Here is a 15,947-nt window from a genome sequence, read left to right on the forward strand (position 1 = left end):
ACCGCTGAGGAGAGATGGCCCCAACCGCCGCTTCCGGCGTCTCCGCCTCCTGCGCATGCGCAACGCCCTCCCCGCCCGGCTACGCCCCCTTGCGTCATGACGTGAGCCGGGGCGGGGAGGGCGCTGCGCATGCGCACTGCCCGCCGCCGAGGCCAGCACCGGTGACGGGGACGGTGGAGGGGGGTGCGGCGGCAGCCATGGCCGCGGCGCCGGCGGGGCGTGAGCTGTGCCCGCACTGCCACAAGCCCTTCAAGCGGCTTCGCGCCCACCTCCCGCACTGCAAGGCCGCGCCGAGACCCGCCCCCGGCAGCGCCCCCGGCCCAAGCCCAGACCTAGGCCCCGGCTCGGCCGCCAGCAGCGCCTCAGGCCTAGGCCCTGGCCCCGCCGCCGGGCTCCCCGCGCCCGGGAGCGGCTCTGGCTCAGATGTCCCCAGCCCCGCCGCCGGGCCGGGGGCAGGCAGCAGGCCGCGGGCGGGAGCGGCCGGTAAGAGCAGCAAGAGCCCCGGCGTGGGGCAGGGGCTGCCCGGTGCGGCCCCCCGAGAGGCAGCGGCGGGAGGCGCAGAGACGGCTGGGGCGGCGCGGAAGGGGAAGGCGGCCGCGGCCGAGCAGGGTGGAGGGTCCGGCCCCGGGCTTCGCCACCAGCCCGATGGATGCCGCGTAGAGCGCAAGGTGGAGCCGGCGGTACAGGACATAGCCAAGTCCCTTGATTTGCTCCTCGAGGAGGTTAAAGATATACCCGAAAAGCTGAGTAATGGAGTGAAAATAGTAATAGAGAAGCACCGCGCCAGGGTGGTCAGGGAGAAGAGTGGTTCCAGGAGCAGGGGCGTTTCAGCAGGAAGCCACGGCACGCACAGCTCGCCTGCGGATGGGCCAGATCCAGGCAGTGCTGCTGACCACGCTGCCACAGCCCAGCCTGACCAGCGGGAGGGAAGAAATGACCCAGAAACCACAAACACAGAGACGCGCAGCCTTGGAGCTGCGGAGAATGCGTCTGCGAGCTCAAAGGGAGAAAAAGGCAGTAGTTTAAAGGCAATAAAAATACCCGTGCTTCAAGATCCACCTGAAGCTGACCGCAGAAGTAGCCCTGGTGACCTCATTCAGCAGGAGGGAACAGACAAAACAGTGACAGAAGAGAAGCAGATGTACCTAGAAGTTGGTGTGGAATACAAAGCCCCTGTTTCTGCTTTGCATACTGAGAACCTCCATCTGTCAGTGAGAGAGGGTTGCAGAGGTCACAATGAAGGGGCAGCCAAAAATTACCTAACCGGCATACAAAAGCTTCGAGAGAGCAAGGACCAGATGGCTGCAGTTTCTGAGCCCCTCCTGAACGCAAGGAGGGACACCGAGCTGGCACTGCACCAGTTCTTGCTCCGCACCTCCAAAAGCCAGCCCATCTGTCTATCCCAGGCCTCCGGCAGCACACCGGCAGGTGCCACAGGCTTGGAATGGTTTCCAGATTTGTATCCTAATTATGACAAGCTGAGTAGTTTTCCAGGGAAGCCTTTCCAAGAAGACATGGGGATCACAACGAAGGCACCAAAGAGCAGTTTCTCAGAGGGACAGCAAGGTAACGTGAGAAACAAAAGCCTCTACTGCTGAGATTTGCTGCACTGTCAGGCTAAACTATCTGATGTGAATGGGAGAGGAGGGGTAGGAAACGCTAAGCTGCTGGGTTCATCCAGAAAGTGATCCAGGAAGGATCCAAGGAGGTTAACTGTCCAACCCTCCAGCCTGCAAAACCAACGGTTTGCATTTCCATTTAGGTTTAAGACAGGCTCTTGCATGTTTGGGCTGGTGGAGCCAGCTCACTTTGTGGGGCGAGACGATTCACTCTTCCTTGCTGAGCAGTCAGGCCCAGGTCTCTCGCAGCCGTACCAGATGCCAGCTCCGTGCTCACCGTCCAGCGCAGGCAACACGAGCGCGCCGCACGCGCTGCCCTCGCTTTCCTGCCTTTGACTGCTCTGTCTTCTCATCGCACAGGTCCCCTCTCGGAAAGGCGTCTGATGGATGTAAGGCTGGGGGAGCTGCCCGCGTGGCTGGCCGCCTGTGACTTATCTCCCCAGGGGCTGCTTGGAGGAGCGCGGAAAGGTAAGGCTAAATTCCCAGCTCTTGGGGCAGAATTGTCCCGCTGACCCAATTTACTTCCTGCAGCCTCATCCAAGTGGCCAGTCTGGGTCTTTATGAAAAGAAGGAAATAAATAGACTCAACCATTTGGCTTTAGGAAGTTAAATAGAAACCAGGGAACTCTTAAGACCTGCACGTGATTTGACGCTTGCATTTCTGTTCCAACAGCCTGGAGCAGCTATTATGACAAATACATCAACGTGAAGAGGGGGGGACCAGCTGGGATCTCCATGCTGCTGGCTGGATACTGCCTCCTCAGCTATGGCTGGAACTATCAGCACATCAGTAAGATTTCCTTCCTGCTCTCTCCCATTTCAGGAAATTTCCCCTTCTGCAGCAGGCGGAGAGTCTGTTTGCTATTCATGTTAATTCAAGCTCTGAAATAGTTCAAATATTTCACAGTTAAGACTAATATCAGAGCTCAAAGAACAGTGTTCTGGCCTGGCTTAGGTAGGCAGAGGAATTTAGTTAAAGTTGGTGGTAACAGTTGCTGATTCACAGCTTCTCCCTGGAGAGCGCCAGGAACGTCAGGAGCACTTTTAAACCCTGCGCAAAGCAGAGGGAGGAGATGTTCCAACACTAAGCACCCATTCCCTGGATTTACTCCTCACTGACAAGGGATTTACTGGTGTTTGTGTAGTTTCCCCAGCAGGACTTACTCTCGTGCACAGCTCTACAGCGCATAAACAGAGAATGCTGCAGTCAGTCCCCTACTCATCACTGCTGGGCAAAGCACGCTCATGTAGTCCCTGAGCACAGCCCTGTGCTAACGCTCTTCTGATTTTCTTCCCCCCTGTTTTTCTAGAGTGTCATCGCTGGCGTAAATACCACTGAAGAAGGTGGAACAGCACCCAAGGAACAGTTGTGAAGATTTGACTGGGAGTCAGCAGAAGTGCTCAGGACCGCTGTCCCAACAGGGATTCAAATCAGTAGAGGCGCATTTACTATCAGAGACGGGTTCTTTAAATTGTTGAGGGCTGCTTTTCAGTTCCCCTCCTGCAGACAGAGGTGTGACACTGCCAGTAATGGCCTGCAGTCACTGCTCTGTGGTTCAGGTGGTGTTTGGTACTGAAAGAAGAAGGCATTAGAGCCGCCCCTCAGTATGCAGTAGAGCTCCTGTAGTCTGCAGGAACCCAAATCTCTCACTTTGGGACACCAGACATGGGACAACTCCTTGACTTGGGCTGTTTGTGTAGATTAATTGACATTATGTTGTAGTCAGAGTTGTGCCCAGCACAGCCCATCTTTTTTTTTTACTTACCCCTCTCTGCCGCAAGCACGATGGGGTTTGCTACCGAGTGGCAGGAGAAGGGTGGTCCCTGCAGGGCCCCTTCCACAAAGGGCCCCCAGCCCCTGCTTTGCTGTCGATGCGGCACTGGTGGGACTGGGAAGGACCTTCGGGAAGGCATTAAAGCAGCAGCGCTCAGACCACAGCGCCCTAATTCTGGAGGAAGAAAATCCATTGGATTAGCTGTTGTGCCCAAAGGGCAAACCGATGTCTGCATCAGACAAATGAGGACAGTTAGGAGTGCTAGTTGTAGCCTGCCATCACCAAACATGTCTGGAAAAGGATTGGTCATGTTACAGGCATGAAGGGTAAAACAAAAGAAAGCCAAGGGGGGAAAAAAAAATCAACTCTTTATTCAAAGAGTGGTGCAGTGGTACTGTGCCAGAGGTGTTTCACCAAGAACTCCCTCTTCCCAGCAATAAAAACCTTTGTACATTTTCCTTTCCTGCTTGGTACCGCGTGTTCTCAAACATGGTGCTTTTTGCACCCCCCTCGCAGGGGATTAACACACCCACACCCTCATCTGCCCTGGACCCTGGCGCAAGCTGGTCCCGCGCCCCTCAAACCTGTGATAGCACAGGCAGCCAGCTGCGCAGGAGGGACCGGAGGCAGCTGTGAAGAGTCCAATTTTAGTTGCATTAGGGGAGCTGTGATCTCTCTGCCGCTCACACAAAGAGCTGCGAGAGCCGGTGCCGAGCAAAACCAACTGGCTTTTCTAGTCCAGCAACTGCCCGAGTAGCCGTCTCACTGGCTCCGGCGCGCTTCCCAGTGTCCTCCTTCCACGGATCCGTGCAGGAGCACGCAAGTCACTTCCCCAGCAGCATTTCCAGCTGAGCCTTCCCACATTTACTGGTGTAGTGACCCTTCTGTCCGCACTGTGGGGACAGGGAGAGGCAGGCATCCGTTTTATGCTGGATCAACCAAGTGCTGTGTTAGCACACATTCATTTTCACATCAGTTCCCAGCAACTGGGCTAATGGAGCCATGCCTTGTTCCGGCTCAGCTCTCACCTGCAAGCAGCATCCTGAGACCTCCAACCACAACAAACCTCCAACCCAGAGGGACACGAGGGGCTCGCTGCTCTCCCGGGCTATTCTGCCCTAGGTTTATTAAGTGTTTATTACCACGGAAGACCCTTCACATGCAGTCAGAGTATTTCAATCCAAGTATGGCCTCCTTCCCACAGGTTCACACCCCAGCTGCCTGGGGCAGGCAGGCTCCAGGGCCAAGAAACAGCCCAGGGAGAAGATGGACATCTCAAGGGAGCTGTTTGGAGAGTGCTGTGGGAGCCCCCGTGCCACACGCTGCCCCTCACCATCGCACTTTACCCTCCCTCCAAGGTGAGGCCATTGCTGCCAGGCCTCCCAGTCCCAAAAACCACTCACCTTGAAGCAGATGCCTTGTTCAAGCAGGCTCTGTGTGCTCAGGGGGCAGCTATCGGTGTCCTGCAGCTGCGCTGTCGGGTGCGGGGTAGCACTAGTGACTGGTAGAGGGGGCTCCGTGGGTGGCACATCCTTGCATCCAGTGTCCCCGCCAGCAGCCAGATCCAGCCGTGCCAGCCCCCAAGGATGGCCAGCTCCCTGGGGGGACATGGGGCAGGAGGGGGGTGGTTGGCAGCCACTGTCCCACAAGAGCTGTGGGGCAGGGGAAGCTGGTGCATCACCCCGACGAGCAGAGGCACAGACCAAAAGGGCTCCAGCTCAAGAGGGAATGGCACAGAGCCTTCCCTGCCTCACCTCGGACGGATCCGTGCTGCTCGTCATCAGCCCGGCCTTGAGGCTGGAGGGGGACACAGAGGACAGGCAGTTACTCCCCGGGACATGGCAAGCAGTACCCCCAGATCCCCCCCACGGCCTCTCAGGGCTGGCCCAGGGCTCAGGCAGCTGCTCCAGGCATCCCCATGGAAGCTGGGGCTGTTCCCTGCCCACCCGCCGCAAACCCTGTGGCCACCGGCTCAGGTTGGACGTGAGGAGAGACCAGAGGGGTCCCGTTAGTTCAGACAAGGACCTAAAGCGCCCTTGTCCTTGACCCAGACACTGCAAGGGCCACATCCACCTCTGCAGCTTTGGGGAGGGGGCTGTCCCCCGCTGTCCCAGGCTGGCCGTGTGCTGAGCTCCCCCCAGCCTGCCCCGTACGTACTGCATGAATCTGCATTTGGGTCCTTCTGGGCAGAAGCCAACGAGGTAATTGGCACACATCACCCTCCGCGTGTGCTTGTACTTGCACAGGGGACCTGCCGCGCAGAGGAGAGGTTCCTGCTTATGGGGACACAGTACCACACCCCCTGCCCCTCAGGGATTTCGGAAGCTCCGCTTTCCCCAGCAGCCCCATTCCCCTTCAGCTCCAATGGGGCCTTTGCCTCCCCAAGCCCAAATCCCCACTGGGCACCCAGTCCCACTCCCAGGCAGCCCCCAGACAGCCCGCTGTGCTTCACCCCACTCTGCCTGGTCACCTCCGAGGTGGCAGGAGATTGGGCCAGGAGTGGGGTCCAGACCCCCCGTCACTGGTGGGTAGGGAACATGGGCAGCCCCTGCTCACCCCAGCACCCATCCCAGCAGCTCACCGTGCCTGCAGAAGCCACGGTCGTACCAGGGACAGCCCACGGTGCTGGCAGTGGCATCAACGTGCAGGAAGGGACAGTCCTTGTTGCTGCACTCACCTGCAGAAGGGGTGGCATGGGTGGGACAATGGTCGCTCAAGCCAAATGCAGTGGAAAGTGCTCAAGGATGGGCTGGATGGGAGGAACAGAGGTGCCCTGGGAGCAGCCAGGCTCAGCCCGGGGAATGGTGGCCCTGGGTGGGTGCCAACAACGTTACTTCCCGCAAACAGGAGATGGCATCAGGCACTTGCTCGAGGCCAAACCCGAGGGACATGGGTGCTGGGGTTGGGAGAGGCTCATTGGGGTCCCCAGCCCAGTCCCACACCTACCGAACTTGGAGTAGAAATAGCAGTCGGGCATCTTGGTCGTGTCGTACTCGTGCAGGAAGTCACAGCCGTCACCCTTCTTGCAGAGCCCACGCAGCCAGTGCTTGCACACCACCGTCTTCTCCCCGCCGACATGCTGGAATGGGCACCGCACGCCTGGCCCCGACATGCGCCCACCGTCGGAGCCTGCCCGTGCCCCACAGCCCCCCCCAGCCCTTCCTGCACTCAGGAATCCCCAGCACCCCCCAGCTCCTTGGCTTGGGACATGTCAGCATGAGCTTTCCAGGACGTGGAGGAGATTTGCAGCACCCACTGGGTGCAGGGGGCTCGGTCCCCTGGGCGCTGCCAAGGTCTGGTTGCCCTGGAGGTGTTCAAGCCCTCCCCGGTGCAGAAGGGGTAGGAGCACTCATCCAAAGGGCCAGGGGGGATGATGGACTCCGAGCAGTGTTAGCATTTTGGGTCAAACCCTGCCGACCCACTGGCTGTAGGGCCACGGAGCAATCTGCCATGGATATGGGCTGGTCAGGGAGCAGAGAGGGGCCCTGCCTGGCTCCCTGGTGACCCCAGGACCTTGCAGGGTGGTGCCAATCCCATCCCCATCCCTTCCCAGCACACACCCTTGGTGCACAGCCCTTGATGGAAGAACTCGCAGACGGCCGCCCCCAGCTCTGCGGAGGAAAGCAGGGCAGGGAGAGCTTCACCCGCCAGCCCCAGTGCCAGGACCACCGCACCATTGAGGGCAGGAGCATCTCAGCCCATGCCACCCGCAGAGCTGTGCCAGATGCATCCCCGAGGGAGCAATGCCCGGAGCCAGGCTGGCCTCAGGCAGGAGCCCAGGGAGGAGGCAGGACCAGAGGCACCAAGGCACAGCAGTCAGTGCAGCAAGAACCAGGAGCACCAGCAAGGAGGAGAACCCCAACACCTCCTGCACCCCTGTCACCCTCCAAGGATGCCACAGGATCCTGTCCCCAACTTACTGTCCATAACTGGGAAGGGCAGGGGCTGAGCTCCTCGCTGCTGCTCCACATCAGCCTCCAAGTCAAACCTGATCTTCTCCACACCGGCCACCAGCTCCTGCATCGCCCCTGCTCCAGCGAGAGGCACCTCCAGCCCAGCACAGGCAGGGAGCACAGCGGCAAGGGGGCTGCCTGAAGAAAGCACAGGTCTCCCAAGGGACCCCCACACTCTGCAGGTCACCGCAGCCAACCTGGGCCCCAGCAGCACTCACAAACCCTCCTCCTCCTCCCCAAGCCAGAGCAAAACCAACCCAGGCAGCAGCCCCGAGCCTTCCATTTAAAGGGAGAGAAGCTGCCCACATCTGGTCTCAATTTGCAGCCGTGATTGCCTGGTGCTGCAGCCCAGCTGCAGGGAGCTCAGCCCCGGGCCCCCATCGCATCCCCCGTAATTGCCTTTCTGCACTGACATCTGCTTTTCCTCCAGCCCCGGCTCTGGGGCAGCGCGGCTGGGTTAACCCCCTCACACCGGGGCTGCTGCTCAGCCTCAAAGGGAGCCAAACGTGGCCTGCGTGCTGCAACTAAAGGCTCAGATGGCAAGGGCCGGACCCTGCGTGGGTTTTGTTGCACTCCGAGTGCTTTGAGCATGGCGGGGTGCAGAGCTGCACCGTCCCCAGCGCCGCTCTCCAGCAGCGCCTGGTGCCCGGCAGGACAGACCCACGTCCCTGTGCTCTTGGGGGTACAGCCAGGTCGCACCTCGCACCCCGATGAGAAGCCCCTTCTGTCCCCGCCGCTGGGCCGGGGGTTTGCAGTTGTGCCAGGCTGCTGCGGCGCACGCTGGGCACGACCACGGTGCCACGCTGCTTCCCGGGGCTGCTGGGGGCCCACCCAGCAAAGACGGCGCAGCCCCCCCGGTTTAACCTAACGCTCCGTCCCTCCTCCATCACGCGGCTCCCGCAGCCACGCACATCCCCGGCACGCGCCCGGAGCGACGTGGCCTGACACATCGGGGATGGAGACCTGCTCCCATTCTGTCACTAGCTATAAATGCGCTGGAGCAGCGCTGCCCGCCTGCCGGAACGCTGCCTGCGGGTGTCGCGGCTGCAGCCCTGCGCCGGGTGCTGTGCACCCACCCGGCACCGAGCGGTCGTGCCAGCCGCATCCCGCGCACACGCCGGGTCCCGCACCGAGACGCCCACCCCGTGCTGTGCAGATGGAGGGGTTTTGGGTGCAGCCCGGCCAGCCTGCCCTCCCCTGCAGCAGGCACTGGCCAGACACTCCTGGCATTGCAGCAATGCTGGCATTACTCCCCACTAGCCCAGGACCCATTGCGCTGGCCCCGTGCTCGCTTCCTCGCGGTGTGCTGGAGCCACTGTCCCATCCCATCGAGTGGGGCCACGTCCCACACGCGCTCAGCGAGCACTTTCTGCCCCGTCGGCTCCCGGCAGCGCGGTGCTGCCAAGCAGGAGGCTGGAGCTGACAGGCATCACAAAGATCGCCATTGCCAAGTGACGGGTCGCAGGCAGCCAGTGCCGGGTCGCCCCAGGGCCTCTGCCCTCCCCACGGCACCGGTGAGGCCCCGGGGAGCGAGGGGGTCCCGGGAGGGGGGTGCAAACCCCGGCGAGCTGCCCCGCTGCGCCGTGTCAGAGCATCGTTAAGCGACAAGAGGAGCCAGGTCCCCACGGCAGCCTGGTGACCTCCCAGGAGCAGAGACCAGGACCATCGGCTCGGGAGATGGGTGCTCAGAGCAGGCGCAGCGGCCGCGGGACCCTGGCACAGGGCGGGAGGGCTGCGCTGCGGCGACCGCGGCAGAGGCAGCCCGGTGAGCTCAGCCCCACCAGCTGCAGCTGCTGTTGTTCTCCCCAACCCGCACAATAGCCCAATGTCCCACGCCGCGGGGTGTTGCGTCGGCCCTGGCGCGCGCACAGGACCCCATTGTGTCCCCGCTGCGGCACAGCGTTCGCCCGCTCCCACCGGCTTCACCGGGGGAGATCCCTCCGGGATGGCAGGGGCACCCAGCCCCAGCGAGGGCTAGGAAATGTTGCAAGGGCCACATCCTTTCCTCCCCATCCAGCACCGGCGAGGAGAGCCCGGCCCCGCTTGGGGAAGGGCTCCGGGGCTGCTCGCAGCGCTTCGCCCCATCGCAGCCCAGCTGCAGCAGCAGCGCCGGGGAGGGACGGCACCCTCCATGCCGGCAGAGCTGTGGGAAGCTGGCCACGGGACGGGAGCAACCCACCCCGCTCGCAGCCCCTCCATCCGCCATCACCGGGGTCGGCAGCGGCCACGGCAGCCCCGCGGGGCCGGGAGCACCCGGGGCACCCCCAGCCCGTGGGAGCAGGGACAGCCAGTCCTGCCCTGCCATCACCTTCCCCTCCTCCCTGGCTGGCAGGGAGCGGGGCTGCGGGGAAGGAGAGCGGCATCTTGGCAGAGCCATCCCTTGGCAGGAACCGGGCTGGCCGGAGGGTCCCAGCCCGGAGCCAGATCCGGCCAGCGGGAACTCGCCCGCTTCCTCCCGCCACAGGCAGCCCCGCGCGCCGGGCAGATAAAGCACGGCCACTGCAGGTGCCAAAACGCCGGCCAGGGGACCAGCCGCCGGGCAGGACCCCGGCCAGGACAGGCAGCAAAGATGGAGGCGGCAGGACGGGGTCCGGCGACAGCGGCAGCGCAAAGCCGGTCCCCGCCTGCGCGGCACGGCGCAAACGCTCACATCCCCACGCGTCTCGTCCCCCAGGAACTCAGGCCGCTGCTGTCACTACCGTTTCCTTTTATTCTTTGCATTTGTACATACATGGTATAAAACCCTCCTCTTCCACCTGCCTGCACCAGGCCGGCGTCGGCACCGCGCAGCCAGACCGGCACCGCGACGGCGACCGCCTGGCACGCAGGACACCGGGGCTCGCCCTGGCTCACGGGCAGTCCCAGGCGTTCCTCCCACGGGGGACAGACCCACGGTCCCATCGGCATCCCCGGGAGCAGCCAGGGGCATTCCTGCGACCCCCAGGCTTTTTGAAGTGGCAGGCATCTGGGATGGATCCATCCATCAGAGGGATGGGGAGCGAGCCCCCCGCCACGGCACGGGGCGCTCGGTCTGCAGAAAGTCCCCAAAATCCTGGAGCCACTCACGGTCCCAGGCCCCCTCTGAGCTCCAGAGCCAAGTCCTTCCTCATGGGAAATCTCCCCTCCGTTAAAACCAAAAGCGAGAGTAAAGAAAGTTAAGTACAAATCAGAGAGCAGTAAAAACCATACGGCAGGAAAAAAAAAAATTACATATATTACTAAAGGGGCTAAAACTTCAAAGCCTCGTCTTGTTTGATCCTATATTGCTTTACATGGGCGGGGGGGGAAAGAAAAGAGCTAATATCCAAAGTCCAACAGAAAGAACCAAAACTGAGTCTGCTTTCCCCTCCCGGGATGTGCTGGAGCTCTCCAGGAGCCAAGAGGCGTCAGGGCCGCCCCGGCCCCGGGCGCAGATGCTGTCCTGCCCCGGCATGTCCACCACCGGACGGGGAGAGGGAACGAGCGAGGAATTGAGTCTTCCCCGGTGCCACCCGTTGCAGCACCGGGGTATTCGGCCCCGTGTCCAAGCAACCGCAAATGAGAACCAGACCCCTCGGCTTGGCCGTCCGCCTTTTTATACTCTGATCTCGTCGTCGTCTTCGTCAGCGAACGAGAACTCCTTGTCGGGGCGTTTCGGGGGGCCCCGGTGGCTCGGGGGCCCGGGGACGGGGCTGCGCTCCTCCGGCCCCGAGGCGCAGCTGGACGCCGAACTGCTGTCCCTGGGGCAGCGGCCGCCGGCGCTGCGGGACGGGCTCTGGCTCGGCGGGGCTGCCGCGGCCGCCGGGGAGCCGGCCAGGGCGGCATCCGCCGCCTCCTCACGGCTCTCCTCCGCCTCGGGGTCTTCATCCTGCTCCCACTGCTCCTTATCCATGATGCTCAGGACGTCCCCGAGCATGGAGGGCCCCAGGTCAATGTGGAAGGACATGATGGACTCGGCGTGCTTCATGCCAGCCCCGCTCTTGGCCACCACCATGGGCAGCTCCGTGATGTCCCCGAAGTCGCGCTCGTCCAAGCCGGGGCTCAGCGGCCCAGCGGCCGCCCCGTTTGGGCGCTGCTGCTCTTCGGGGCTCACCTCCTCGGGCAGCTTCTTGACGGGGCTGGAGGAGAGGCTTTTGGGCAGCTGCCCCGCGCTCCTGTCCACCTCCTTCTCGTTGAGCTGGGGCAGGGAGACGGCGTTCTTGACGAAGAGGGCCGAGTCCCGCAGCGAACCCAGCATGTCCCGCCGGTCACCTCGCGTCACCGACTGCGAGCGCTTGCTGCTGCGGAAGCGGCGGGAGAGCAGGCTGGGTTTGGAGGCCCCTGGCTCCTCACCCGCCTCTGGCCCCGGCTCCCCGGCCTTGCTGGTGAGGAAGGAGGTGTCCCCGAAAGCGTCCCCCGCCCGGCCGACGTGCATGGTGTGGCGGAAGTCTCCCAGCGGCGCGCTGATCATCTCGGCCGTCAGGTCGGCCCGCGAGCGCCGCTTGGAGTGGGCAGAGTTGGAGACGAGTTGCTTGAGGATCGGCATGGCCGCGGTAGGGAGAGCCCGCGCCGCGCTGCGCCGGGGCGGCCGAGACGGAGCCGTGCGTCCCACGGACCCGGCCGGTGCTCAGAGCTGGTGCTCTGCAGCTGGGCTCCCACTGGCGTCACGGATGGGTCGCTCCTAGGGGACAGGAGAGAGGGACACGGTCAGGTTCCGAGGACACGGATGGGCACGGCGGGCTGCCAAACGTGACCCCATCCCCGCCAGCCGCTCCGCTCCCCCGGGAATGGCCTCCACATGGGACATGGCTCCACGGGAGACGGGTCCCCAGACACCCCCGAGCTCCCCACACCCCCTAAACGAGCGGGTCCCAGACCCCGTCCACGGAGCAGACGCGCAAAAAGGACCGCAAGACCTGGACACGGGGGGTGCTGCAGGACGGTCCCCCGACCCCGCGCCCCACGTGAACGGGCACGAAGAGGGCCACGGGGCACCCACCGTCCCCTCCCCGCGCAGCCCCAGCCTGCCGGAGCGGGGTACAGCCGCGCTCTGGGAGCCGCACGCCGAGAAGATGCCTGGGATTTTTTTTTTTTTTTTTTTTTAATTGGAAGAAAGCAGGGAGGAGCAGACGCCAGGAGGAATTGGAAACAGACGGCAGGAAGTGTGCGAGGAGGGCGTAGAGCCCCCGGGAGGCACCGCCAGCCAAGCGGCGTGCCGGCGGGGGCCAGGCACCCCGCGGGTACCCCTCTGCGCCCGTGCCTGGCAGGATGGGGACGTGGGGACGTGGCCTTGCCGCTGCCCTCGAGCACCCCAAAAGCTCTCCAGCGCTGCTCCTCGCTGCACCCCGGCGCCCAGCCCACGCGCGGCCGTGCCCACCCTCCCCGGCCACCTCAATGTCACCGCTGTGACTCAGGGGTGGCAGCTGGCGGCAGGGATGACGAGGGCCTTGGCTGACCGGGATGCAGAGAGGTTCTTCCTTCCTGTGGCCACCTCGGTGCCAGCAGTCCAGCCCAGCGCCCGTGGCCCCGCGGGAGGGGACGAGGACAAGGACCACGTCACCGCATCCCGCGCTTCCCCTGGCGCCAGGCAGCCCCAGGTGGTCCCGGGAGAGGCTGACGGGGAGGAAGGGCTCGCAGCCGCCGGCTTCCTCCCTCTGGGCACCGCCAGCAACGCTGCAGCCCCATGACACGCATGGGGAAGGGACCGACGTCTCTCCTCTGAGCGAGCCACCGGGGCGGGGGCCGTGTCCCCGCCGTTGCCCACCCAGCCCCACGGTACAGCCGAATGGCTCCGTGGGGTCGGCTAGAAGTGAGCCCTGGCCCTTCTAGCCCCAGCCCCGCAAAAGGCAGCGTGGTCCCGGCACAAGCCAGCCCTGTACCCGCTCAGCCGGACACCGCAGGGAGCTGGAGCGTCCGCCCCACAGCTCCCGGCACAGCTGGGGAAGGGCTGCCGCCTCCCACCCCTTCCCAAACCTGCCCCATGATACCCGTCCGTCCCCCGCCGCGGCAGCGGGGCCTCCGGCAGGCTGCAGGCAGGCCAGCCCCACGCAGGCAGGACGGACTCTGACCCCACGCGGGTGCAAAGTCCCGGTGCCCAGCCCTCCCGTGCACAGCTTCCGTACGGGCGCACGTGCCCCGCGGCACGGCGGCGGCCGCGCTCCCCACCCGCCCCCGTGCAGGATCCCACCAGCCTTCTCGGCCGGGCGAGAGCCCGACTCTGCTGCAGCAGAGCCCCAGGGACGCGACGGCACGCGGGGGTTCCAGCCGAGGGAGCCCGCGGTTTATCCCCAGCAGCCCGGGGAAGAGATGGAGCAGCCGCGCCGCCACCTCCACACCCTCGAGCCAGGAGCCGAGCGGACTCCTTCCCCCTGGCCCTCGCCCCATCCGAATGCGGAAAAGCAGCTCGCTGCAGCCCCGCTCCCCTCGCCGGGATCTCGCGCGCGCCCAGCTGAGCGCGCGTGCATGTGCGCGGCACAGACATTTTCCCCTCGCAAGGTCTCCTTTCAGGCCGGCATTCCTCCAGCCTTTGGTTTTACATTAAACAAACACTCCTGGCGAGCTCCCCAGCTAGGCCAGGCAACCGTGCTGCTGATTTAGGCCATCTGGGGACTGTCCCTCCCTTCTATTTAGATTTCGGGGCCAAGTTCAGCATTTGTGAGATACTTCGCAAGCCTCGGCGAAGGGGCCACCGGGAGGTTGGAGCGTTACCGGCGTGCCGCGGCAGCCTCCCTGGCCAGCAGCTCTCCATCCCAGCCTCCAAACAAGCCGCCGTGTCCCCCCTCGGCGCTCCCGCCCGCGAAGCCTTTTCGTAGCGGCTGAAATCTCCCCGTTCGTCAAGGCTTCGCTCCCGGCCCGCTCCGAGCGGCGACAGCAGCGCGGCGGGACGCCGCTGCCTGCACAGCCCGGCTGCCGGCCCCGTCCTGCCCCGGGGGGGAGCGGGACACAGAGCCCTTTTCTCCTCCTCTCGCTCGGGAGAGGAGAGCGGATCCTGTGACATTCTCGCTGCCAGCACTTTCACAAAGGAAACCAGGCCAGGGTGGCTTCCCCGCCACCTCTCCAGCTACCTACCAGGGAAAGCGGCTCTGTAACCGGAGAGATCTTGCAGGCAGGCTGGCAGGCAGCGCTGCCCGTCCTGGGGCAGCGAGCCCAGAGCGCGGCCAAGTCCCAGCAGGGCTTCGGGGAAAGGGGAGGGGACGGGACCTGCAAACGCTGCTGGAGGACAAGAGGGATAACGTGAGCGGAGAGACCGTGCGCTACTTCCCACCTGCCCTCTCAGCCCTTTGGGACCACGAGCTCCAAGGAGCAGGAGCCTCAGCTCCCCGGGGACGCGATTTCCCCTGCGGATAGGTGGCTGGGTGCAGGACAGAGGGGTCCTGCAGCCGGCGTGGAGGGTGGGAGCAGGGCGGGCAGCGGGGTCCGTACGCCCTGATGGTGCAGGCTTCCCGCAAGCCCTCTCCATCCTCCCCGTCTCATCCCACTCGGCACCCGTCACCCGCAGGGACCGGAGGGCACCAGTGGCTTAAAGAAAGGGGACAGCGCATGGGGGAAACGCCGAGTCCTCGCATCCTGTCCCCGGCTCGTCCCGCTCACGGGCTGGGAGAGCCAAACTCACAGAGGAGGGGGGGAAAGCATCCCGGCCGGCCCAGCCGGCTCCAAACGAGCCTTCCCGGCTTCGCTGCGCGGAGCACCCCAGGCACCACCCTCCAGCCCAGAGATCAGAGGATGCTCTCCCCACCCTGCCGGGCGCTGGGGCAGGGGCTGCGCTGGACCGGTTGGGCTCCCCCCGCTCCACCCGGGGCCAGGGAGAACCCGTGCGCCCGAGTCCCACTTTCCGGCGCGCTGGCGCCCGGGGATCCGGCTCAGGCGGCTCTTTGATGTTGCTGCCTGGCAGACAGCTGCCGGAGACAGGGCACGGATCACACCCTGCCACCTCCGGCCCCAGGAGGGGACCAGCCCGCTGTCACACCCTCGCGTCGGGCTCCCTGGCGAGTCTTCCCAAAGCCCGGGGGGCAGACGGTCCTGTTAGTGCGGGCAGCCCAGGCGCCCCGGTGATGGCCTCCTCCCCGGCGCGGGTGACAGGTCTGGTCCTGTCCCTGGCACCGGGACCCTGCCTGCAGTTCAGCCGTGGGATGCGCAGAGCAGCCCCGGCAGCGCCTCTGGAAGCGGAAAGGCAGCCGGCAGCGAGCGTCAGAGCCGGGGCCAGCGAGACGGCTCGCCGGGGCGGGAGACGAAGCTCGGCTCTCGCCAGGGCTATCGGCGCGCCGATCAGAGCCAAGCCGGGGAACTCACCGCCCCAGCGCCGGCACGCCGGTGCCAAAAACAGAGCGGTGCTCCCCGAGGGACTGCTGACGACCGGGAGCTAGTCAGAGTTCAGCTAAGAACTATTAGCAGGACACGCCAGAACACGCACAGGACCATAAATCCTCCTGCTACGGGGCCGTGAACCGGCCCGCGGCTCTCCAGGGCGAGGAGGGGACGTTTCCGGGGGGAAAGGTTACCTCCTCGCTGGTCTCGGCTCCGTCTCTCACAACAACAGGCCCTGGCCGGGGTCCGACAGGATACCGGGGCTAAACAGACCTCCCGACCTCCGCCGGGCTCCAAATTCCTGCGGTTTCGCTGGGGTGGACGGGAAGTAAACAGGC

General features: G+C 64.2%; 3 protein-coding genes across 3 annotated transcripts; 1 reads left to right on the forward strand and 2 right to left on the reverse strand.

Moving 5' to 3' along the window:
- The first annotated feature begins 14 nt into the window (after positions 1 to 14).
- Positions 15 to 3,373, forward strand: MTNAP1 (mitochondrial nucleoid associated protein 1). Its single transcript, XM_075720161.1, has 5 exons — positions 15 to 101; positions 543 to 1,566; positions 1,980 to 2,087; positions 2,293 to 2,409; positions 2,930 to 3,373. Exons 1-5 carry the CDS (start codon positions 15 to 17, stop codon positions 2,956 to 2,958), a joined length of 1,365 nt encoding a protein of 454 aa, XP_075576276.1. The 3' UTR covers positions 2,959 to 3,373.
- Positions 3,374 to 4,218: 845 nt separating this feature from the next.
- CPSF4L (cleavage and polyadenylation specific factor 4 like) lies at positions 4,219 to 7,417 on the reverse strand. The gene is made up of 7 exons (XM_075720162.1): positions 7,315 to 7,417; positions 6,955 to 7,005; positions 6,341 to 6,493; positions 5,976 to 6,071; positions 5,548 to 5,645; positions 4,798 to 4,992; positions 4,219 to 4,287 (listed from the first exon to the last, which is right to left on the reverse strand). The coding sequence occupies exons 1-7, from the start codon at positions 7,415 to 7,417 to the stop codon at positions 4,219 to 4,221; spliced, it is 765 nt and encodes a 254-aa protein (XP_075576277.1).
- A 3,504-nt stretch (positions 7,418 to 10,921) lies between these two features.
- Positions 10,922 to 11,851, reverse strand: CDC42EP4 (CDC42 effector protein 4). Its single transcript, XM_075720074.1, has one exon. It carries the CDS (start codon positions 11,849 to 11,851, stop codon positions 10,922 to 10,924), a length of 930 nt encoding a protein of 309 aa, XP_075576189.1.
- Positions 11,852 to 15,947: the final 4,096 nt, after the last annotated feature.

The sequence above is a fragment of the Pelecanus crispus genome, chromosome 12 (assembly GCF_030463565.1).
Source record: "Pelecanus crispus isolate bPelCri1 chromosome 12, bPelCri1.pri, whole genome shotgun sequence".
NCBI classification, from domain to species: domain Eukaryota; kingdom Metazoa; phylum Chordata; class Aves; order Pelecaniformes; family Pelecanidae; genus Pelecanus; species Pelecanus crispus.